Source organism: Poromitra crassiceps, assembly GCF_964638095.1.
Source record: "Poromitra crassiceps genome assembly, chromosome: 2".
Lineage (NCBI taxonomy): Eukaryota > Metazoa > Chordata > Actinopteri > Beryciformes > Melamphaidae > Poromitra > Poromitra crassiceps.
Genome location: NC_139624.1, coordinates 55267496 through 55291431, shown reverse-complemented (window position 1 = coordinate 55291431; position 23936 = coordinate 55267496). Strand labels below are relative to the sequence as shown.

At 44.5% G+C, this 23936-nt stretch overlaps 2 protein-coding genes across 3 annotated transcripts in view; one reads left to right on the top strand and one right to left on the bottom strand.

Moving 5' to 3' along the window:
• Positions 1–19962, top strand: part of LOC310793714 (fatty acyl-CoA reductase 1) — a 104982-nt gene extending 85020 nt beyond the window's left edge. Inside the window, exons 4-12 of one of the 2 annotated variants that reach the window (XM_083655575.1) lie at positions 1870–2049; positions 3237–3414; positions 9509–9553; positions 9653–9771; positions 13121–13188; positions 14863–15034; positions 15150–15279; positions 15734–15861; positions 18340–19962. In XM_083655575.1, the coding sequence (XP_083511701.1) occupies positions 1870–2049; positions 3237–3414; positions 9509–9553; positions 9653–9771; positions 13121–13188; positions 14863–15034; positions 15150–15279; positions 15734–15861; positions 18340–18502 (1183 nt within the window). In that variant the 3' untranslated portion in view covers positions 18503–19962. Of the gene's footprint in view, positions 1–1869; positions 2050–3236; positions 3415–9508; positions 9554–9652; positions 9772–13120; positions 13189–14862; positions 15035–15149; positions 15280–15705; positions 15862–18339 lie in introns of those variants that run through there. The other variant, XM_083655576.1, reaches the window with a different exon arrangement.
• A 1729-nt stretch (positions 19963–21691) lies between these two features.
• The window catches only part of LOC310793987 (endoplasmic reticulum-Golgi intermediate compartment protein 2-like), an 8089-nt gene continuing 5844 nt past the window's right edge, over positions 21692–23936 (bottom strand). The window contains exons 12-14 of the mRNA XM_083655867.1: positions 23792–23936; positions 23024–23103; positions 21692–22582 (exon numbers count right to left, since the gene is read on the bottom strand). The exon at positions 23792–23936 is cut by the window's right edge and continues 18 nt beyond it. Coding sequence (XP_083511993.1) covers positions 22511–22582; positions 23024–23103; positions 23792–23936 — 297 coding nt within the window. The 3' untranslated portion in view covers positions 21692–22510. The remainder of the gene's footprint in view (positions 22583–23023; positions 23104–23791) is intronic.

Here is a 23936-nt window from a genome sequence, read left to right as displayed (position 1 = left end):
ACACACACCCCCCTCCCCCACCATCCCTCCCACCTCAACGCCCACTGTCACCACCTCGCTCACTAACAAGCTGGCGCTGTCTGACCACATCTGAGTTATGCCAGCCACACACAGACACACACACACGCACCCCCCCCTCGCTCTCTCTCTTGCTATCTCACTCTGCCTCTCTGTCACACACACCTTCCCAAGCATGCAGGCAGGCACCACCCACACAGCGCCAGAGAAGCACTCTATCTTGCAGTGTCTGGTGGCGCTGACCCACAGTGGCTCTCTCAGTCCCCCCTGGCTGTTCATTAGCACACAGCAGGAGTTGTCACACTGTAGGTGCTCCACAGACTGGTGTTGATGCCAAGGGGAAGACGAGTGAGGCGGTGAGTGGGCCCCAGTGGAAGCGCCTCGTACGGGCGTAAAGCCAAGCAAATGTTTTGCTGATAGATGTACCGTAAATTCCGGACTATAAGCCGCACCGGTGTATAAGCCGCACCTGCAAAGTTGACTATTTTTTTCTTATATAAGCCGCACCGGACTATAAGCCGCGGGTGTTTTAATGGTATTTTTTTTTATTTTTTTTATTGTGTTTTAATGTTTAATTACCATATGTAAGGGTTCATGCACAGAGGGGATTGTCGGGAAAGAGATGGCTGTTTGAGGAAGCTCCCATTTATTAACATTTCAACAAAACAACATAACACAACACCACCTGTGTTGTTTTTTACAGTGCACACAGTGTCATACAGTGTCATACAGTGTGGTGAAAAGAGGGCAAGAGAGGAAATTAAAACTTATTATAGTTATATAGGATTTATAGTTAGAAAGAGTGCTAAAAAAGAGAGATTTTTTTTTTTTTTTTTTTTGAAAAAATCCATAGATAAGCCGCACCGTTATATAAGCCGCAGGGGCCAAAAAAGGCCAAAAAACGGGAAAAAAGGTGCGGCTTATAGTCCGGAATTTACGGTACTTATGGCCGGATGAGAGGTACTGTAGTATAAGCTGAAAACGGTGTTAAGTGATAATTATGAGACTAAACACCTTTTTAGGAAGAGAGGAGCAGATGCTTGCTCCCCCTCCTCTCAGTGTGTGTGTGTGTGTATTCATGTCGCACCGTCCCTCTGTGCCATTCTGCTGTGCCTTTATAACCATGCATTCATATTCCTGGTCTGCTAAAAGCACTCACCTACCACCTCTGCGGTGGTAGGTGAGTGCTTTTAGCAGACCAGGAATATCACAGGTTCAATTCCCCGCAGCGGTACTTCCAGATGTTCCTACAGGCACAATTGGCCGTGTCTGCGGGTGGGAAGCCAGTGGGGTATGTGTCCTGGTTGCTGCACTAGTGCCTCCTCTGGGCGGTTGGCGTGCCTGTTCGTGGGAGGGCACCTGGGAGGAATAGCGTGATCCTCCCACACGCTATGTAGTGCCGGTGAAAATCCTCGCTGTCAGGTGAAAAGAAGCGGCTGGCGTCTGCACATGTATCAGAGGAAGCATGTGCTAGTCTACAACTCTCCCCAGATCGGCAGAGGGGGTGGAGCAACGACTGGAACAGCAGCGGGAATTGGCTAAGTACAATTGGGGAGAGAATGGGAGAAAAACCAAAAATTCTTCCCATTCAATGGAACACTCAGCGAACGTCGGTGAACGCAAAGGTTCTTGCATGTAAATACCTAAGCAGAGATGCTAGAGCTCTCTCTCTCTCTCTCTCACACACACACACACACACACACACACACACAGATGCACACTCGCACACCCTTTCTTCCTACACCTAAATACACACTCGCGTACTCTCTCCTCCCATGCACACAATCGCCCATTCTCTCCTCCCGCACACATGCACTTGTTGACACAGTGTTTCTCTCCTCTCTCTGACAGACACGCCCTGCAGCTGAATGTGATCGCCACACAGCAGCTCCTCAGCCTGGCCCAACAGATGCACCACCTCGAGGCCTTCATCCACATCTCCACCGCCTATGCAAACTGCAACCGCAGGCACATCGACGAGATCATCTACCCGCCGCCTGTCGAGCCCAAGAAGCTCATCGAATCCCTGGAGTGAGTGGACGTTTTGGTTATGCGATCGATTCCCATTTAGCTCAGTTCATGCCAGGAAGACTGTTGAATTTGAACCGTGTTTCCAATCATCAGTGTTTTTTCTTGACACTTACAGTAATGGTGTGTCAGACTGGGAAGATCGATGCATGCCAGTTGATAGATAGATATGCCATCTAGAAAACGCGACAGCTACTCAGATAAATGATAAATCCACCGCAATATCCTGTAGCTGCAAATCCAAATGGTTTCATACACCAGTAGATTCAAGATTGAATATTTTATTGACATACCAACCGAGGTTGCTTATCTGCAAGCAATACTAGAGATTTGTCTCAGTCTTATGCATGCACCCCCCCCATACCCATTATTTATAACAGCAATGAACACACAAATCAGTCTCAATGTGGGCGTCCAGGTAGTACAGCAGTAGATTCCCTGCCTAGGTGAGAAGAAGCCGCTGGCGACTGCACATATATCGGGGAAGCATGCGCTCGGGCTGGGGGGGGGGGGGGGGGGCTGGGGGGGGGTGGTGCAACCAGGACAGCCTAGCAGGAGAATGGGCCAAGTCCAATTGGGGAGAAAATGGGGTAAATCTGAAGGAAAAAAAACTTGATCCAAAAAACAAATGGTCTCAAATCAGTGTAAAATGGTAAACAGAGTATCTATCTATCTATCTATCTATCTATCTATCTATCTATCTATCTATCTATCTATCTATCTATCTATCTATCTATCTATCTATAAAAGGGAGCTAGGGCTCTGTCTGTTTGTTTGTTTGTTTGTTTGTCTGTCTGTCCCACTGATGACATCATCAGTGATGTCATAAATTCACTCACACACACACATACACACACACACACACACACACACACACACACACACACACACAGACACACAAGAGACAGACACACACACACACAAAGTCCCAGTGATGATGTCATCAGTGATGTCATTAATTGCCCTAAGGCTGATTGCCCTAAGGCTGAGGCTATTGTTCAGTGATGATGTCACTGATGATATCAGTGATGATGTCGGGGCGAGGCCGAGCGGCGTATGTGAGCTCGGCGAGCTGCAGGACGGGGGAGCCCACGCAGCAGGCATGCCTAGGAATCGAGCGCGCAAGATGCCTAGTATTGGTAAAATACCACACCGCTCCCCAACTGACTCCTGTTATTTCCTGGATCCAGGTGGATGGATGACAGCATCGTGCGTGACATCACACCGCGGCTTATCGGCGACAGGCCCAACACCTACACCTACACCAAAGCCCTGGCCGAATGTGTGGTGCAGCAGGAGCAAGGCAAGCTCAACATCGGCATCATCAGACCTTCCATAGTGGGGGCCAGCTGGCAGGAGCCTTTCCCTGTGAGTCTCCATCCATTCATCCACCCATCCATCCATTCATCCCTCTTAGCCTCCCCTCCATCACAGACGGTCTGTCAGCCCAAACAGCCAAACCACTTCTATAGGTGTTGTAACATCTTACTATACAGTATGTGCGTCTACTGCCAGTGTGCCACACAGCATGTTCAGTGATGACATACCCGAGAATAGACGCACAACTTGTCTTCACACCAATAAAACGCGCTCCGTGTGGCGTCAGCAGTAATGCTCTGCTCATTCTGCCGCCTGCAGTAAGTGTTAACCAACACGTTAGGCACGCACGAACGACTCGGTCACCGCCGCCAGAGCCCACACTCATGACATCCCCGCGGTCACAGTCAAATGACTGGAAATAAGATATTGATCGATGTAATCCCACACCGCTCAGTGCCGCTCCCCTGTGGCCTTTATCTTAAGTGGCCCAGGATTAGGGCAAATTGGTTGTCCGAGCGCAGGTTTGTATCGGGATTGAGGGCCTTGTCCGATGCCACGATTCACACCCAAACAGCTGTCGTGACGGGACAGCTCATGGCTTGTCCACACACCAGCTACGACGCTATTGCGTGTATTTGCGTAGCTCAGGGGTGCCCAATAAGTAGATTGTGATCTACCGGTAGATCTCGGGCCATCAATAAGTAGCTCGCGAAAAGAAATCCAAAATGTTTTTTTTTCATGCATAGGCTAAATCCCACTAATCTATAGCTAACTCAGTATCTACAGTATTTAACATTATATCATTATAGGACGAATCAGCGTGACATCACAACCACCCAGAAATGCCGAACCCCAAGGCAGTTAACTAGTATGAGTTGTGCCAAAAAAACTTTAATATCTCAAAAACTATACATCACATCGCTTCTATTTTGATATTCTGAGTGAGAGCAGAATTAGCTCAAGAGTTTGATGTATAATATATGCATGTTGTGTTAAAGTTGTGTGAACTGTCGCAGTAAATGTAAACAGGGTCAGCCGGCTAGAGTCAGACACTCAAGCTCATGCTCCATAGGGTCCCATTGCCGTTTCCACCCAGTGCCGGGGTTTGTTTACCAAAATAACAACTGTGATGTCCGCTCCAGCAAGACTTGGCTTACTTCACACATGCTTTTACAATAAAAACACATTTATGCAATGACTTAATGACATAATGTAGGCTATATTTATGTGCATCATTTAGCCTGTGCAGCAGGTAGTCTACAAGTTATAAAACCACCTGCCCTGAATGAGCCGAGTGGGGGTGCTTGTTCACTATTGTGAAAGTTATGTGTTTACAACATAAATATCATGGAATTGGATGCTATCAGGAATGTCACCGATAGTTAACGTTCTATATTGTAGGCTACAGGGAGACCGCATCAGCCCTGCTGAACAGATCTGTATTTGCCTGGCTGTAGGTTGAATTGTTTTATTCAGGCTATGATCTGTGATGTGCTGAGATATCCAAATTGGCATGAAGAGATGACAGCATCCAGCCAAAACCTGGACATGGATCGAGTGGGTCGGAGCTTCGAAAGGAACAATGTCATTGAGTAACTGCAGTTCACCAATGAGCTCAGTTGTGCATAATTCTACACTTAAAAGGCGTGGTTATAATGCTTAAGGCCGCGTGTAGCGCCGACACGAGAATAGCCAGTGCGCCGGTCCACGGCCACTAATCTGCGCTGCGCCTGGCGCTAAGCGCTAATTTAAGGCCGTTGCAACGATAGAGCCCTATATATTTGGTATCACCACTTTTTACATTTGCATATAATAATGAAAGGTTTACTTTAGTAAAATCACTGAAAAACACAGGAAATCCTTGTTTTTCTCTGGTATCAGGAGCTGTAGTCATTGGCTTCGTTCTGATCTGCTAGTAGTTCACCTTTGAAGTGGACTGTGCACAGGGTCTTCAGCCATGTTAAGTAATATGGCTGAATACCCTGTGCGTGTGCAGTCCACTTCGCTGGGAACTACTAGCCGATCGGAACGCAGCCTGTTTGAGGTCTGGGAACCATGTTCACACTAGGAGGCCAAATCCGATTTGTGAACTTTAATGACGTATTAATGATTCTATCCAGATTGGTTTTATGAGTCTGGAAGCTCCAAATCTTATTCGTGTCACTTGTCCCAAACCACATATGGAGGTAGTTTCCAATCTGCTTTCGACTGATATGTCTTCAGTGTGGACGCGCTGATCACCCAAATCAGATTTGAGAGTGTCTTTTGCAGGGGGCGGGGACTTGAAGAGCAGAGAGCAGACATGCAAACACTGCCAGAAAGACAGTGCACCTAGCAAACTTTGCTCATAATGGAGCTACTTCATAGATAGAAACATTCACTGAAAATAGGAAGTAATGTGTACTTTCTTCTTTATCGACATTTATTTTTCACAACTACCTCTCAGCAGCATCGGCGGATTATGGCTTGACAGGCCCCTGGGCCTGGATGCAAAAAGGCCCCTCCCCCCTCACAGATATGTGACAAAACGGCATGCTGCTTATTTGAAAAAACCTATGGTAAAACCCAAGAAATGAACGTCTCCTCTTGTCTCACTATACTCTTTGGCTGTGCTCAGACAGAATTTCTTTTACCGGAAATCGATGCCATGACAGTTTGCCCACCGCCTAAAAAAAAGTTATATGAGAGCTACAAAATCTTTATAAATATCAACAACTAGCCAACGCTGGTGGCCTGTATGGAAACAGCGTTGCTCAAAATGGTTGAAAGTTATATCAATTTGGTCATTCAGTGGCAAACTACTTTATTGCCATGTATCGTTAAAAGAGCCTGGTGACGCGAGCCTGGTTATCGCCGGCCACAGCACAATAGTCAGGACAAACCCCCCGCTCTGAACACGCTCTAATGTAATCACAATGGGAGATTTCTGCATTGAGGTAAACACGTTATTAACTTGTCAAACTTGTCCTCTAGAACGCTATGAACTCAGTTTTTAATTTTCATTTGGGATTTGTTCGTGATTCTTGTCCAAAGGTGCAGTGCACCTCTGCTTTTTCCTCTCGAGCGCAGAGCAGAGCTGCAGCAGGGCCGCAGAGTAGTACAAACACAACATTCTCCCCCCTCCCTCCTCCTCAGGGCTGGCGGCTCACCCTACAGGTGAAACAGCCTCCTGCCTGGGGCGCCAGTTCGGCTAGGGCGCTCTGTAGCCCTCACAAAACGACAACAAACAAACAAACAAAAATCGCTGGTGTGTGCCCAGGCGCCCCCCCCCCCTTTCCTGCACAATCAGTGTCTGAAATTGGGCGCAGGATTGCGGGAATCCCGCATCTGTTTGCGCGAACCGCTGCATTCCACTGGACAAGCCGCTTGTCACAGACGGGGCAGAGCGTCAGTGCAGCTGCAGCAGCTGAGTAGCCTATAAGTCGGAGGTGAGTGTCACTTCACCTGCCTTCTCCTCCCCGTCAAAAATGAACCAGGAAAATAGATTTTAGGCTGTAGTCTGCTTTAGTTTAGTTTCCCTCTTTTTTCTTTTTTTTTCTGTTTGACATCTGCTAGACTAGCTTTTAATCCTGGTCGCTTTTAGTAGTCTGGAGCCATTTTGAAACATTTCTGCTGATTCATATAAGGCGAACTCATTGACAAAGCACCCCGGACAATTTTTATTGTGAAGAACCTACAGATACAGCTGTGACTATTGACAGAGAGGGAGAGAGAGAGAGAGAGGGGGGGGGGGAAGACGTGAGTGAAACAGCAGAGCAGATTGTGGGAGAAACCAAGGTGCAAGTAACGAGCTGCTGCTGCCTGCTGCTATCCAGAGACAGTTTAGGGGCCACAGGTGCATAAGTGAAAAAGGGGCACAGAAGAGTCCTCCTCTCTCTCTTCTCTCTGCACAAAGTGGTTGAGTGGTTCTCAATGTGGGGTCCGGTGACCACCAGTGGTCCTTGAGAGGCTTCCAGGATTCTCTGTTATCTCTCAACCTAATATATATGGAATTCTGGACAAAATCATATCTAGGCTATATAAAAAAAGAAAAAAGAAACAGATTTGCATCTTAGAAACCACATCTCATCATATGGGGGTCCATTGCCCCAATGTGAACTAAATTAGGGCTCCTTAGTATGAAAAAGGTTGGGAATGATTTACAGCAACACAATGCCATTTCCTTCCTTTTATGATTATAGTGGTGTTTATTGATAGTATTGTGTTACATCACCACATGGCCATCTTGGTAGGAAAATAACAGGCGATTGTAATCAATTAACAGGTGATTAACAGGTCAAGTGACACAAACAGCCAATGAGCTGTGTGTATTGTAGCGCCATATTGGTAGGAAAATGCTTGTGACATCATGGGAATAGACTTGGAATTGTCAGGAGCTGGGAAAGGGTACAGGGGGAGCACGGGAGTTACTATCTTGAAATCCCATAGTCTTTGGTTCATCGTGTCAGGTTGTACCACATTTTGTGCAGTTTTGAGGGCAAAAAAAAAGCAGGGTTGAACCCATAGAGGGCACTTATGCGGCTGAAAATGATACAAATGGTACAATAGTACCAGTTTGGTCTCAAATGTGGAAATTATGACCAGAATTCTTCACACACCACCCCCAAAGTCATATATATTGGTTAAAAGCTGAAAAAAAGTGTTTTGGGGGTAAGTTACACTTTAAGGACAGAATAATAACTAAGACATTCATTCACCTGCATCTCAATAAGATTGAGATCACAGCCCCCTGAACACGCAAAGCCAACAGCACAATAACAAGAAATACATTCATCTGTATCTCAATTAACAGGATTTACAGTGCAGGTACACTCAATTCAAGCCAAAATCACAATAACCCTACAGTAATTATCCATAAACTTATACACCACTTCTGGTCATAACTTTCAAAATAAAATCCCTGTCTTTCCCAGGCTGCAGCTGCTGCACTGCCAAACGTCGAGGAGTTCAGCACTGTGATTTTTTTAACATTCATGTAAGCATTTTATGGAATTTATTTAGTTGCCTCGTGTCTGGAGGCTCTGCATGTTCAGTGTTACACAGTACAGGACAGGGTATTCTTTTATTTTGAAGACTATAAACGGAAGCAGTTGTGTTCAGTGCGTATACTTGACGCTATGTGTGCCTCGGAACGGAAAATAAACCTGGCACCAGCCTCGCTCGGTTACATTATACAGGGGGAGTCTCGTTGAGAGCAATTCTGCCTTTTTCAGGAGCGCGTTTGTTTGGATGGCGAGAGATGATGGTCATTTCACTTGCCCAAATCAGATTTGTGGCAGTGCGGACGACACTCCCCCAAATCAGATTTGGGAAACCAATCAAGCCAACCAACTTCAGCAGCAAATCGGATTTGCCTGTAGTGTGAACATGGCCTAAGAAACTTCCCGGCTCTGAGTCTGTGTACAGCCTACAGCCGTAAGTATGGCCTAGCCTGGCAGCAACACTTCAAAAGGCCTCACTCGCGCTTGGCCATGCAGGCAATCGCCTTGCCAGCTAGCGCCAGTAGGAAGTATGTGGCAAGGAGGATGGGACTGCTTATGCATGTGTGTGTGTGTGTGTGTGTGTGTGTGTGTGTGTGTGTGTATGTATGTATGTGTGGTCTGTTTACAACCACACACAATGTAAGATGCATATAAGTTCCTTCGTTTTCCAAGGCAAGCCATCGAGTGACATAGAGGTGGTAAGGTCCCAGGTTTGGGTCAAATATTAAACTCCTCCTTTGCTTTAGACTGGTTGGAAGCCATCAACAGATTGCGGTGTTAAAAACACCACTGGTCTGTTCATCTTCTGTGCGCCTGTCATTCAGCAGAGCATATTATTAGACCCAGGATAAGCCCCGACCTGGACCACATAATGGGCTCCAGTCGCACACAGGAGGACCTGCAGCAGTCTATAACCAGTGGTTTCATTCATTGTTAATGGGGTCTAATTGAAGTCGACAATCACTGCGTTATCCTCGCTCTCCCCAGGAAGTAGCACATCCCCGAATTGCTGATTCAGCACACACATACACAATGGCGTCAGCATTGCTGTTAGGATCTATAACGTGATGGCGTCACTTGAGTGTTATGGCAGACAGAGTTTCCCTAGGGAAAGGATTACACTAACACACTTCCTCTCTCTCTCTCTTCTCACATCTTAGGGTTGGATCGACAACTTCAACGGGCCAAGCGGAGTCTTCATAGCTGTAAGTAAATGTATTTTGGCGGTTTCTTATTCTTGAATGTGAAAGCCTCATGAATACAGTCTAGTTTCGGGGGCCTAACCCAGTGTTGTCCTGTATCAGGCCGGCAAGGGCATCTTGCGCACCATGAGGGCCAACAACGATGCGGTGGCCGACCTGATCCCCGTGGACGTGGTCATCAACCTCACCCTAGCTGCTGGCTGGTACACTGCAGTACACAGGTCAGTGCTGCTTCCAGGGTCAAGGCTATTTAGATCGCAGCCGGGGCATGTGGGTGGTGTAGAGGTAAAAGCACTCGCCTACCGTGGGGACCAGCATTCAATTCCCGGTAGCAGTACTTCTGGCTTGGTCAGACGTTCCTACAGACACAATTGGCCGTGGGAAGCCCAATTAAGGGTATGAGTCCTGGTCGCTGCACTAGCGCCTCCTCTGGTCGGCCAGGGCACCTGTTGGGGGGAGGAGGGGAACTGAGGGAAGTAGCATGATCCTCCCATGCACTACATCCTGCCGGTGAAACTCCTCACTGTCATTTGAAAATAAGCAACTGGCAACTGCAGATGTATCAGAGGAAGCATGTGCTAGTCTACAACTCTCCCAAGATGGGCAGAGGGGGTGGAGCAACAACCGGAACAGCAGGGGGAATTGGACAACTACAACTGGAGAAAACCAAAAAAACGTCATAAAAAAAGATCACAGCCGAGTGGTACTGTAGTCAGCTAGTAGCACCCTGCTCAAATGTTGAAATGCCTGCCCTATCCACATGACGTCATATCCTTTTCTCAACAAAGATCATCTATTGGGACAAATCAGATGTATGTAAGCTTGACATGTTTTCTATGACTGTCATGGATACAGACAACACCTTATCTTTTAACCACACATTGTATTGAAATGACAAAAGGTTTTTAAATCACTGCCATTTTCAAGTGCAGTCCTGATCAAATAATCAACCAAATGTGCTTAATACATGCAGTCCAAAACACAGTCGCACGATGTCACTAAGAATGGCAGCACAAGAAGCTAATCCCAAAGAGTTTCTCTACATAACACACTACCCGTGATTCACTCAAACATCAAATACATGGAATATAGATAACTCCTCTTTATTTCCATAATGGAATCATGCAAATCATGTCCCACTTTTATTATCAAGAGACACACAATCCATTGTCATAGTTTTACATTCCTTTCTTAATAGACAATGAAAGTGATTACTCTACAGAGGTGAATAAAGCTTTCGCACCTTCAGCAATTGTAGGGCAATGGGGTACTTTCTCAATGGCAAACATGTCCAAGCAGTCAGTTATGGCACATTTCCACCGCTGGTATCAACGCAGCCCCGCCCAGCTCATCTCGCTTTTTTGTCTCATCATTTTTTGTCTCAAGAATAGCCTATTTTGTGGTCACATAATAGGCTATTGTCAGCAGAGTCGTATATCTCCATATTTCATATAATGATGCTGGAAATATGAAGTTCAATCACATCATACAGGCCAAAAGCAACACAGTTGCAGCTGCAAAATGCAGGAGTAGCCTAGATATGAATCATCTTAATATGGGATCGCCTGTGTGCAGGTGATCCCATATTAAATTGCTTAGATGTAGTAGGCTATTCTAGCATGTGTGACCATTTCAATTCCAACCCAACGTCAGTCTCAGCTCCGTTGCGCACATGGCACCGTGCGCTTTGGAGACGTTTATGTAACCTTTTTATGCCGGTTTAGTGAAATTTCTCCACTCACTATTCAGCTGCAATCGATCTGCGGGGTCAAACAACGTATAGGCTACTTGAGAGCACAAAAATTAATATATAAAAACATATTCCAAAGTGGTAAGTAGGGCTTAATTTAAATGTAGCCTGCAACAAGTGCAAGGCTTTACAGTAGCCCTTGATTAATTCAACAGGAGCCTTTTTTTTTTCCTTTTTTCTTTTTCTGAATGATCAAATGGATCCTGCCGGTCACGAAACACTCTTTCTCTCCTCAAAGCCCCCCTTACAATAGAGAGCCCCAGGGATGACGTATTTTTGTAGGCTGAATGCGGAAGTCCCGAACTTCCTGGTTCTTCACTGTTTCTGTCTATGGGATTTTTGAATGGGTTTTTGGCGCGATGCTTCAAATAATGTCTGTGGGCAACGCAAGTTTAATCAAACGCGAACCAAGGTTCAGTGGGATAATCTTCACACATGAGGACCACTTTCATGAGTTTTGTAGCGTAAATGCGAGCCCTAGAAGTAAAAAGCTCGAGCTAAGCTAATCCAGAACTACACACTGTCGCATAGGCTTCCACGTCACGTCAGCACTCAACCTGGACTGTTGTTGGATGTGTGCACTGATTACCCCGGGCTGAACGGGGCTGAACCAGGTGAGGGAAAGAGAATTTCCGTGTTCGTCCTTTGAGTGGTGACGTTATTGACGTATATATCTCCATCGATTCAAAAGTGTAGTCTCATTTAGCCGTTTGCTAGCTAGCCACCATTTTAACGGCACATAAAAGCTTCAAAACTCATAAAAGTGGGCCTCGTGTGTGAAGATGATGTTACTAAACACTGGTTCGCATTTGATTAAGCCAGCGTTGCCCAGAGAGATTATTAGAAGCATCACGCCAAAAACCCATTCAAAACTCCCATAGGCGAAAACTGTGAAGAACCAGGGCTGTTAGCATCGATGATTTCCGGACTCGTTCCTGGGGCTCTCTATTCGTGCTCCTTCCTCGATGGGAAACTCGTCCAGAAAGGGGTTGGCCATTTTTCCAAACTGCTGATTCGATTGGTTCGTGGGCGGTGCCTTTTAAGGTCTAATCTTATCCTTGCAACTTAACCTGCTGCGGACCAGGTTAAGTGTGAAGCATAAGTTGCTATGGAAATATATGTCGGTAAGAAGTTAACTAGCTTCGTAGCACGGCCAAACCAGGGTTAAACCTGAAGTTACCTCGCTAAACCACTAATCTTGCTTTGTAGTACAGGCCTCTGGTGTGGGCGGAGGCAAGTAAACTTGCTATGGAAACAGAGTCTATATCAAATAGATATTTGGTAAGACCAGATCGAGTAGAGCTGTACTGTGCTGTTATATGTGGTGGAAATGAGCCATTACTGTAGCACCATCTTCAGGCCAGGAGGGGGTTACCAAGGCCTCGAAAGCTTTCTAACACAGTCAACAGTGACTTGACTCAAAGTCCCACATCACTTAAGTGACGTTGGAGCATGTGGCTGCATACCAGCACTGCCACAAAGCATACAAATAGTCCTTATTAAATATGAAAGTGTGAATTATGGACTCCGGCATTGAAAAGTGTGTCAAGGGCCAAGATGGATTTCACTGACCCTGATGCTGTTTCGCAGAGCCCAGGTACTGTATATGCGTAGCTCGTCAGCACTCTGATTTGTCTGCATGAACTCCATAGGTTGTCTCAATGCAATTTATGATCAACTTTGTATCGCACCATTGTCCTATTGCTTACACAGACAGACTGCAGCGGTACTGGGAAATGTATGTTTGTGTATTTTTATGACTGGTGGCCTCGGCTTGCTCGGGGCATTCTACTGACCTTCTACTCCCACACACCTTGCAGACCTAAATCAGCACTGGTCTATAACTGCACGACCGGCGGCATCAACCCTTTCCACTGGGGAGAGATTGGTAGGTACATGATTTGTGCCCTGCTTGAGGGGAACGGTAAGCCTGTCACCATGGCGGCATATTATAGAGTTGTTTTGTCTGTGTCTGCTGGCCGGCAAACAATATTGTCACACCGGTTTGCTTTTCATCATCACAAATCAATACTCCAATGTTTTGACATGTTGTTGACCCTGTGCTGTGGTGACGTTGTGCTGTGTGGTTGGGAGTTGTACGGAGAGTGTCTGCCACCTGGTGGAAACTGGCAGAAGACGAATTTAACAAATTGGAGGGAATTAGTGAGACACACTACCCCAAAATATATGTCATTACTGTAAGCAGATCTGAAAATATGGTTCTGTATATCTTACCGCTTATATATATATACAATTTTGAATCTCATTGAATTTAGAAAGAGACATACTGTTTCTGAATTTTAGAGACTTATCGAATGAGTATTTCAGTAGTGTTTGTGTTGATGTTGTGGTGGAAGCATGATCTGTCATCTGTTCTTATTATTTGAGCGTATGATAAATACAAGTGGTGAAAACGCACAAGGAGAATGAGAACTGTTGTTTCCATCCCAGCGGTCATCGAGGGCGTTGAGATTAGAGGGCTGTGGTTAAACACAGCAGGGCGACAGGGGACCCTCTCTCTCTCTCTCTCTCTCTCTCTCTCTCTCTCTCTCCCCTGCTCTCGCTCTCTCTCTCTCTCTCTCTCTCCCCTGCTCTCGCTCTCTCTCAGATTAGCAAATATGCTCCCTTGACCGTGGAAATTGCTACCAGATGGCTTGTAGCGGGATTAAGCCCCATCACTGCAATTCAATTCAGTTATTAAAGAGGGATAGGGCACACTAATCTCACTGGCCCAAATAAGAGCTAGGAAGGAAGCTAATCAAGAACAAGAGGATCAGCGGAGACCAAATAACAGTAGATGCACTCACGGTGGGGGGGGGGGGGTGGAGCCTAGTTGCCTCCTGGATGTGTAATTACAGAGACAGTTTAGGTGGGAGGAGTATCCAGGCCATTTGTGTGCTCGAGTGGTTCTGAGTCCCACCAGCTGCCGGCACCTTGTCACCTTGTTGCTGTCTCTGGCAAAGTGTTGTACCCAAGCACAGCATAGCCTTAGTGGGCCGTCTCTTGGAGGGCAGCTGAAGGTTAATGGTGATCCTCGCAGGCAGCTGGGCCACATCTGGCTGTCACCTCGGATCTGGTCAACGTGGCCCCTGCAACCACTACACATCGGTTGCCATGGCAACTTGCAGTACGGGCTGCGTGTGATGTAATGTGTGAAGGTCACGTGGCTCCCTCCTTTTATCTGTGGGTGAATGCTGCCGAACGCTGGGAGGAGGGGCCAGCTGTGCTGCCTGGTGGCTAAGATCATGCTGTGACTGCGTCTGCCTGCTAATCCATAGGCTACTCGAGGTCAAATCACATTACATGTATTATGAACGTCAGCCGCGGCTCCTGGAAGTCAGGAATCTGCCTATTTCACTGTTTCTGATGACTGATTCTTATAAATAAACATGTGAACTACGAGCGACTGTTCAAATTCTGCTATTTATTATGAATGACCATCTTTTATTTCAGTGCATCTAGTATTGCGTTGGCATTTATAGCCTTTACTAGAAAGCCTTCAATCAAGTAAAAACACTAGTTTATTGTGTAATCCATCTCTTCATCCATGCGCCCCTTGCAGAGCACCATGTGATGTCAAGTTTCAAGAGGAACCCCCTGGAGCAGGCCTTCCGCAGGCCCAATGCCAACATCACCTCCAACTACCTGATCAACCAGTACTGGATCCTGGTTAGCCACAAGTTCCCCGCCCTCATCTATGACCTCTACCTGCGCCTCACTGGACAGAAGCCCCAGTAAGACTTGCTGCCTCCTGCTGCGCTGAAAATCTAAAGTGGATTACCATAAGGTCCATTGTGGTGTAACCTCTGACTGACCTCTCTGTGTCTCTCTCTCACGCTCTCTCTCCAGGATGATGCGTATCTTTAACCGTCTCCACAAGGCCATTGGCCTGCTGGAGTATTTCAGCAACCAGGACTGGGAGTGGAACTCTGAGAATATGGCCATGCTGATGAGCCAGCTCACCCCAGAGGACAGGAAGGTAGGTTCATCCACACACAGGCCTGACATGGCCCACAGTGCTGACAGATACCTATTCCAGCTCCATCACATAAGACAAGTCAGAGAGTGTTGGAAAGTTGAGAGAATTACAGGAAAGTATTAGCGAGTGGACTCTTCCTTTTCACCTGACACTATGAATGGAGATAAGCCCCTCATCTGATACTATAAGCAGATTAAAGCAAACACAGAAATATTTGTGTGTACTATTTGACCCTGGTATGGTTGAGAAAGCAGCCAGCTTAGGGAATTTGCCTGCTGCTCGCTGGGAATATACTGCATTAAAATAGCAGTAGTAAGCCTATTGCTCCCTCTACAGACTGAGTGTGGGATTTCAAGCATTGATTGTAATACCACAAGACATTTTCAACAGACAACAGAAACTTTAGTCGTGCCCTTGTCTCAACAGCCTCCCATCTCTGCCTCCTGTCTTGCAGACGTTTAACTTTGATGTGCGCCAGCTGAACTGGCCGGAGTACATCGAGAATTACTGTATCGGCACCAAGAAGTACGTCCTCAATGAAGACATGTCTGAGATTCCTGCTGCCAGGCAGCATCTGAGGAAGTGAGTAGTGAGGATTTTGCATTTCTTCATATACACTGCCAGTAAAAAAGTCTGGATACACCTGAATGTGATATGTTTTTCAGCAATTTTGATCCAAAGGCGTTTTCTCAAAATGTTTTTTCTCATACTCTGAGACAGAAATCTCCACTTCAGTAGCACTTGCATGCACCAAACTTTCCAGTTTTATTCCTATCTATATTCTAAATGTTTTACAGAGGGGTTTGTTCATACATTATTTCATTCAATCATAGCCTGATTTATATAACATTTTATTCCTAAAAACATGGCGAAAATGGATTTGTATTTTATTTGTATGACTGTTGACAGTATTGTCTGATTTATGGAGTGATAAAAAGGGATATGCAAAATTCCCTCAGTAAAAACCTTTGGCTCTAATATGTCAACAAAAGGATGTTTACTACTGTAATTTGCTACTGTTGTGTCAGCTAGAATTAGCTTGACATGTGGGGCCCTATTCTCCCACAGGCCTTCGGCGCAAAAACTGGCCTTACACGCAAAAAACGTGCCTTGCGCCTGCTTCAGGAAGATATCAACATGGCTTTAGACCCCCAAATGCGCTTTAGGCGAACTGGGCCGGGCGCAGTCCCAGAATGGGCGAGAATGGGCGTTTCGGCGTTTCGGCCTTAAATACTGGCCTAATGATATCTTCCCACCTGGCGTAAATTTAGCGCTTTGCGCTTTTGAAAACCAGGCCTATTCAGTGCGCCAGTTGCGCGGAGCGCTCCTCTGCCTCTCCTCTGTCACCCTTCTCTGTGTCACTCCCTCTCTCTTGCATGCTCATCAGTCTGACAGGCACAATACGACTCTCTCTCTCTGACTCCCTCGCTCAGACAGACACAACACACGTCTGATAGAAAAAAGAAGTTGTAAGTTCACTGCCTGGCATGTGAAATCTCCCAGCATGCATTGGGCTAATCCATTTCGCTAATAAATAGCAACCAAATGCGCTAATAAATAGCAACCAAATGAGCCGAAATAGATATAAAGGTAGATCTAAATAATGTGTAATGGTAACACAACCTGCAATTGTAGAACATTTCAATATTGGACCAAATAAAACATCGAAATGAAAACACCACCCTATGTGAAACATATATGTGATATTGGGGCTATATATATCCCTTGTAGATTTAACGTGATTTAGATGAGTGACAGTGTAACGCGGTTCTACTGTCATGTCCTACTGTGATGTCCGCTCCAATAAATTGGCTCTACTTCACATTTTAGTTTTACAATAAAAACACATTTATGCAATGACTTTACATAATGTAGGCTATATTTATGTGCATCATCCTACCTGTGCAGCAGGGGAGAAGAAAGGGTAGCAAAACGATATCATTCTGGACAAACTTTCACCAATCTAATTAATCTCATCATATGGATAGGCTATATTTTTCTAGCTGATGCGTTTAGAACATTCTTTTCACTTTGCTCTTGGTATAATGTAGCGTATTTACATGCTTGCAGTATTTAAACTGCAGTTAGATTGGTTTGAGAATAATATGGAATAATAGCCTATATATGGAGACAGACAAGAGGGGATAAAAGGGAGGGGGGGAGATCAGAGCCCTCAGCTTTTCTGAAGCCGGACTGGATCGCTCCGTGGAATTGGAGCTGAAAAGTGAAGCATGTGATTCGTTTACTGCAGTTCCCCAATGAGCAGATAGTGCATAATTTTAGGCTTAAAGGCGTGGTTATAATGATTAAGGCCACCTGTTGCGCCAACACCAAGATATCAAGTGCGCTGGTCCACACCCACTAATCTAGGCTGCGCCTGGCACTAAACGCAGTTTATACGCCGATGCAACGATAGAGCCCATTTTCTGTGAAGCCCTCTGGGACATGCTTGTGAATTAGGGCTATACAAATAAACTTGACTTGACTTGACTTGACATGTCTGTTCTGGAAATGTATGCAAATTAGCACCCATTTATTAGATAATGCCTCATTTACATATTTGAATGTAAATTTTCAGAAAACTTGTCTTAAAGGGATAGTTCGGTTTGTTTGAAGTGGGGTCCTATCAGCTAGTTCCATACACTAACTGAAATAGGTCAAGCGTTCTGGACGCTGAGCACACCGTGTATCGAGACCCGGCGCTCTGAAGCAGCAGCCTCCAGAGCTCTCTCTCTCTAGTAAACTATCCCTTTAATGTAAATAATCAACTGGGGAGGTTTCATGGTGATATCTTTTAGTTAAAAAAATGCCCTATTCACCTGTAGTGTTTCTTGCCTTAAAGAATCAAAAATATAAGATAGTTTACATTTATTTAACACTTTTGTGGTCACTGCATGATTCCATTTGTTATTTTATAGTTTTGATGTCTTTACTATTATTCTAAAATGTGGAAAATAGGAAAAAATAAAGAAATATATGGTGTTTCCTGTCCAAACTTTTGCCTGTTAGTGTAAGCTGGCCCTTCAGATATTCTTACCTCTCTCTGTCTCCCTCCCCCAGGCTAAGGAACATCCGCTACACCTTCAACACGCTGCTGCTGGTCTTCATCTGGAGGGTGTTCATCGCCCGCTCCCAGATGGCCAGAAACATCTGGTACTTCGTGGTCAGCCTGTGCTTCAAGTTCCTCTCCTACTTCCGAGCATCCAGCACACTGACCAACTGAGCCGCCTCGCGCCACAGACCACAGCCCTTGGGCCTCAGCGGGACACCGGGAACTGACCGTCCATGAAGGGACAATGCAGGTCCTCCTTTTAGTCTGGACAAGCAGGCGGGGGCTGCGCCGGGGGCCAATCACTCGAAAGGGAGAGCGAGGTCTACTAGCCACGAAATGTATTTGTTTAGTTTGGAAAATCTCTCGTCAGAACCCGCACTGACCCCCAACACCAAATTGTGTCCACATCTGAGTGTCGTCATTCGATTTCTACCCACCGTCTTCTCCTCAAAGTGGCCGATTATATATGCAACAATAAGCCTTTTGTGTAACTTTTCTGTATTTTTCCCCAGCTCATCCTCTTGAATCATTGCCTTGATAATTGTGATGATTTTGTTTGCATACTTGAAATAATGTCAGTGCTCCATTGGAGGGTAATTTCTGTCAATTCCTTTTTATCTTCTTCTTGTTTTTCTTTTTCTTTCTTTTTTTACTCCGGTGATATCCAAATCTATTACTACTAGTACTACTGGTGGCACTAACTGGTGGTTTTTATCTATTTCAAGGCCAATCCAGTGAAGATTGAGAGAAACTTGGCTATTAAATTTTGACCATTTTGACAAGAGAACTGTATTTCTAGAAATATCCGACCATACAGATCTACCACCTTTCCTACTGTTGGGGCTCATTGAGTTACTATCAAAAACAGTATATATCAGTGTGTCTTTGAACATAAACCTTGTTTGTTTTAATGCTCATCCACTTTTTGCCTGTTTGTACAGCAGTTTGTACTGAAACTAAGTTTACTACTTTTACATCTTTATAAATACTTGCGTCAAAGGCTAGTCTGACATACATGGTAGACCTTGGCGGTGTATTATATATAAATAAGAATACATCAGAGTTTGGAAGATCTGTAAATAGTTGAACTTATATATTATTCTTATAGACTACCAAAAAATGTATTTGACTGTTGATTTTGCTTGGTGAGCATCTTCACAGGATCCCACCACAGCTTCCCATAGAATCTACCAAAAGTGTTAACGTGGGACAGGCAAGTCAGATTTTTTTACTAAAACAATTAAGAGATGGATGTACAGTATTGTATTGTGTTACAAGTCTCGACTCTTAACAGAATACAAGTACAGTACATACAATGATGAGCCTTTATGGGAGAAAAAGGGATTAAATGTGTTCATGCAAAAAGCCTGCATCTGTGGTGTAACCATAGTGAGCTGGTGACTGTCCTCTTGATTTCAGAAAGGGACGATGAACCAAAATGCTTGTTGTGGAGTTCACTCTCCTGTGTGTCCGTCTCTGCTGTTTGATGCACTGTTGGTAGACCCCAAGCTGGAGTTACGCTTATGTCTCTAATGAATGGCCACACTTAACGCCATCTCATCTCATTTTTCTAGTGTCATTTCACAAAAAATGTTAGACCACCCTTTTTTTTCTTTCTTCTTCCCTGCACTGAAAACACTTCATTCAAGTCTGCTTGGCAAAACTGAAATAAACTAGAAGAGAACAAAATGTGCCAGTGTGCTGCAGTCCGTTCAACTTAACAATCTTCTACCTCACCATGTAGAGTTCTTTCCATAAGAAATTAACACAAAAAGTGACCCGACGCGTTCCACTGAGGTCTTTCGATAAATAAATAAAGGTTTCGATGAGGACAAAAAATTTCTGATCCTGAAAAGATTCATAACAAAAACCTTTTTCTAGTGGCAAATGAAGAAGGTACCCTAATGGAAAAGGAGTCTGACGTTGGATCGGAAGACTGAGGGTTCGAGTCCCTTCATGGTGAACTTCGTAGTTCATCAATTCCGGACCTTCCAAAATTATGAAAGCAGGTGATTGGTGTTTATTGGAAATTCGGAGTGCATGTAAAGCACAAAGGCTGAGACGGCCCGGGAAATCAAACTATTAAGGATTCACTCCTTTCATGTTAAGAAATGGTGGGAAGAAGTGGGTCGCGGGGCCGTTTTGAGTGGATCGCGGATGTGTGTGTATGAAAAAAAGTTCCTCTTTGAGAACGCCGGTGTCTGTGGCCAACATTGCTGTCTTTCAGAGGCTGTAGTGAGCTCACTTTTAAAGCCAGATTGAAGATACTTGTATCCTCTGAAACTAGAAGGCCTAAGAAATCCATTGGTACCAAACATGGCCTGCTTGCTGCGAGCATGACCGGTTTAAACTGGTTTAAAAAGCGTATAGACATTGAGGAATCTGAAATTTGGGTTGCGACTTAATGACTAGGAAAAATGTGGGTCGTAAGCCTAGACCAGTTGAGAACCACTGAGGTACAGTAACAACCAGTGGATAAGCTGATTGTAAGGCACAAGCAATGTGGTTGTTGGTCAGCGATGCAGTAATACAGCCAATCATTTGAGCACTCAAAAATAAGCTGATGAATGAGATGGAAGAGATCTTTGGCTATTGTAGTTCAGAGATCAGTCGATGTGCAGAAGGCTGCTGGTTCTAACCCCTCACTCATGTTATTGTTATCAGTAGTGTGAACCCTTGTGGAAATAAGATGATGAAGGGGAGTTCATGTATGCTCAGAAGTAGCTCAGCAGAATGAACAGTTGGTTTATCCTTCACTACCTGACAGTTTGTTGGTTGGTTCAATCCCTGATTGGGGAAGAACTGTTCTTGTTAAAATGCAATTTCTTTAACCTGACTGGTAAACTGGCTTCGAGAAGCAATGAATATACTGTGTAGAAATAAGATAAAAAGTTAAGAAATGCTTCCTACAGGCAGTTGCAGTTACATATATGTGATTCACATGGTTTGTGGAGAGAGGAATACCAAAACTAAGACACTATTTAAGACATTTTTGACATCATTGGCACTGCTTACAGAATAAACCTTGCTCTCTGCAGTGTGCAATGCTAGATATTATAAAATAGGTACCCTTGATGAATAAGGCCCTTAACCCTAATCTCCCAAGACTCATGTTTTTTTGTTTCTTTGTCTTTAACCGATGGATTGCCATACTGTCTTAACCCAAACTGCTCCATTGTAGCTGCTCAGTGGCCAGCAGATCAGACTGTGGCTGTACTGGTCAGCTTTCAGGTGTAAATGTGACCAGGGCGATCCTGAAAAACAGAGCATTGCTCTCAGACTTCCCCTGAATAAAGGTTTAAAAAAACACACACATTGTAAACAACATCCATATAATTTATGATATTCCAGAACGTTTGATATAGCTTATTCTGACATTGTTTGCAGTCTTCAGATGATCTCATCTCTCTCCTCAGTCCCAAGCTACTCATAAAGAGACTTGCTGAAAATGAATGCCAGTGAATCAAAAAGCCTAAATATAATACAAGTGACTGTATGAACCCAGTTTTATATAAGTCCCTTTGTGTTTTATATAGGCTGAGATTTATGATCATCTTGTTCAAATTTGACTTTTTTGGTCCATTGCACACTTGACTGATTGACTAATTCTGAAGGCCATCCATTAATCCTGAAGGCCATTCATATGAACTTGTAACTTCGTCTACTCAAACTTCATCATCTGTTACTACAGCAAATGGAACAGAAAGCCTGAGATATTTCCAAAGACACAAACACCATCACATGGCATATAAAGGCAATAATGTCAAAAGAAATAAAAGAACTGCTCATAGGGCACGGATGATGCATTATTATCCAAAGGTCTGTAGTGAAATATACAATGTCTCTATCTCTACAGCACCACATATGAACAGATGCAGAGTCCACTATTAATCAAGTGAATGGTACAGTGTACAAACCATAATTGACAATCTTACATAACATGTTGCAATATATTGTAGATCAGCTTTACCTTTTGCAGTAAAAAAAACACATGACATGACATGTAGTAGAGTTGGCCTTTAGCAAACCAGTTCACAATACTTCTGAAAGTGGAAGAAAAATAAATAACATGGAATTCCACTGGAATGACAAAGCAGTGAAACTCAGTAATCATTCATTCATTCAGTTAGCTGTTAGTCAGTCAAACAGGTCACCGTGCAGTGATGGAACAAGGTCCAGCTACTCCTGAGGGGCATCATCAGCCAGCAGAGGGGTTTGGTGATTATTCATCTGGTTGTGTGGCTGCACAGCCTGGAAACAGAGATAGTGCAGTAATAGCACTGTTGATTTGATCTTGGTACAGGTTAGCATGCATTATACATATTCTTTTGACATAATTTATTCTGATCTTTAGCAGAAATATTTCTCACAGTAATGTAGATCAATGGATCTCACCCTTTTTGAGCTGCGACCCCAAAAAAAGATTTCACTCACTCAGTGAAATCCTTTTTATACTTTATGTAGCTTCATAATACATTAAACCATTGGTATAGGAGAGTAATCATCATGGGAGAAAAATAATTTCCTATTTTTTTCTCTCTCTTTTGACAATCATCCTGTGTCCCCTCAAAATAATCTCACAACCCCCTGGGGGGTCCCGACTCCTGACCCCCAGGTTGAGAACCACTGATAAATAGCCTGATCACTGTGCCGGATAGGAGCGTGTGTGTTGTGCATAGCGTCAGGACTCACCTCTCTGGGCCTGTAGGCTCCCAGCCTGAAGCGACAGCAGACGACATTGAAACAGAAGCCAACAAAGCCATGGAGCATGCCTAGGAAAGGGAAACGACAGGGAAGGATGGATTGGATGAATTTTAATTCAAGATACCTTTCTCTTATGTAAATTATTAATTGGATAAATTGGGTGCATATGGCAAAGCACACTGCAAAAAATGTTGAATCTTAAATCATTAGGTCTCATATTCAATCTGAAAACGAAGTAAAGATTCTGCCAATGAGACTCTGCTTGTTTCTAGCAGAGACCTTATATAGATAGAGACACCCCAAACTCCAGTCACTTCCTGTATCTGTGCCATGGAGGTTTCACCACTGCCACTTAGGAGGAGACTGGTCATCCAATAAAGCTTCATACCAATGACAGACAGCCAATCACAAGCTGATAATCATGCCCATTTAGGAGACCAGAAGAGTTCAATTTCTTACAATTGGCAGAGCCTGGAGTGGGGCATCTCTAATATTAAAGGTCTCCGTTTCTAGTGCAGTTTCACTTGTTTCAAGAATCTTCTGAAAACAAGTGTCTTGAAAGAAGGCAGAACATGCCATATCACTCCACTATTATCAAGGAAATGACACACCTTGAAATAAGTTGTAAACAAGCAAAATTATCTCACCCTATTGACAGTTAATTTTCACCTTTTGAGAGTCAAAATGAATGAATTAAATGGCTTGTTAAGATGGATATTTTTTGCAGGGTTCGATGTGAGTGGAAAGCAGACTTGCCTGTTGTGGAGAAAATGCCCCCGATAATGCCACACAGCCGCACCAGGAACTGCCACAGCGGCATATGCTGCTCCCTGACCGTCACCATCAGAGAGCTGGTGTCGTATTTGAAGAAGATGCCAGAGACGCCGTGGCTGCCAGCTGC